General features: G+C 66.8%; 1 protein-coding gene across 1 annotated transcript in view; it reads left to right on the forward strand.

The window, feature by feature from the left end:
- Positions 1-431, forward strand: part of LOC109924524 (dedicator of cytokinesis protein 5-like) — a 9512-nt gene that overhangs the window by 2555 nt on the left and 6526 nt on the right. Inside the window, exon 2 of the mRNA XM_048618493.1 lies at positions 42-208. Within this exon, the coding sequence (XP_048474450.1) occupies positions 42-208 (167 nt within the window). The remainder of the gene's footprint in view (positions 1-41; positions 209-431) is intronic.

The raw sequence follows: 431 nt of genomic DNA on the forward strand, positions 1-431 counted from the left end.
GCTCCCCCACCCACCTCCAACCCTCCCCCAACCCCCGACAGGCTCCCTCTCTCATCGACAGGAAGCGAAGCCGATCGGGATCCGTGGTGCTGCCCTACATCATGTCATCCACACTGTGGCGCCACTCCACCATCTCGGTGTCTTCGTCGGCAGCATCGGCCTCCTCCGCTTCCTCCGAAAGCCCGTCCTCGCGCCCCACATCTGACGGGTAGGTGCGGCCTCCAGTCAGCAGGGGACATTGGGGTGTGGGGAGGGGTGGTAGTCACCCCATCTGGGCCTCCATCTCGCCCATTGGCTCCCAGCGAGTGAGGTGGTGGTGGGAGTGGGGGGGGCGGGGGGCAGGGGTGGGTCTTTCCACTGGACGAGCGACCCCGAGGCTGCCCAGATCGAATGCCCGACTGCCTCCCAATTGTCCCTGAGATGGGGGGGGG

This window comes from Rhincodon typus, chromosome 40, assembly GCF_021869965.1.
Source record: "Rhincodon typus isolate 14 chromosome 40, sRhiTyp1.1, whole genome shotgun sequence".
NCBI classification, from domain to species: Eukaryota; Metazoa; Chordata; class Chondrichthyes; order Orectolobiformes; family Rhincodontidae; genus Rhincodon; species Rhincodon typus.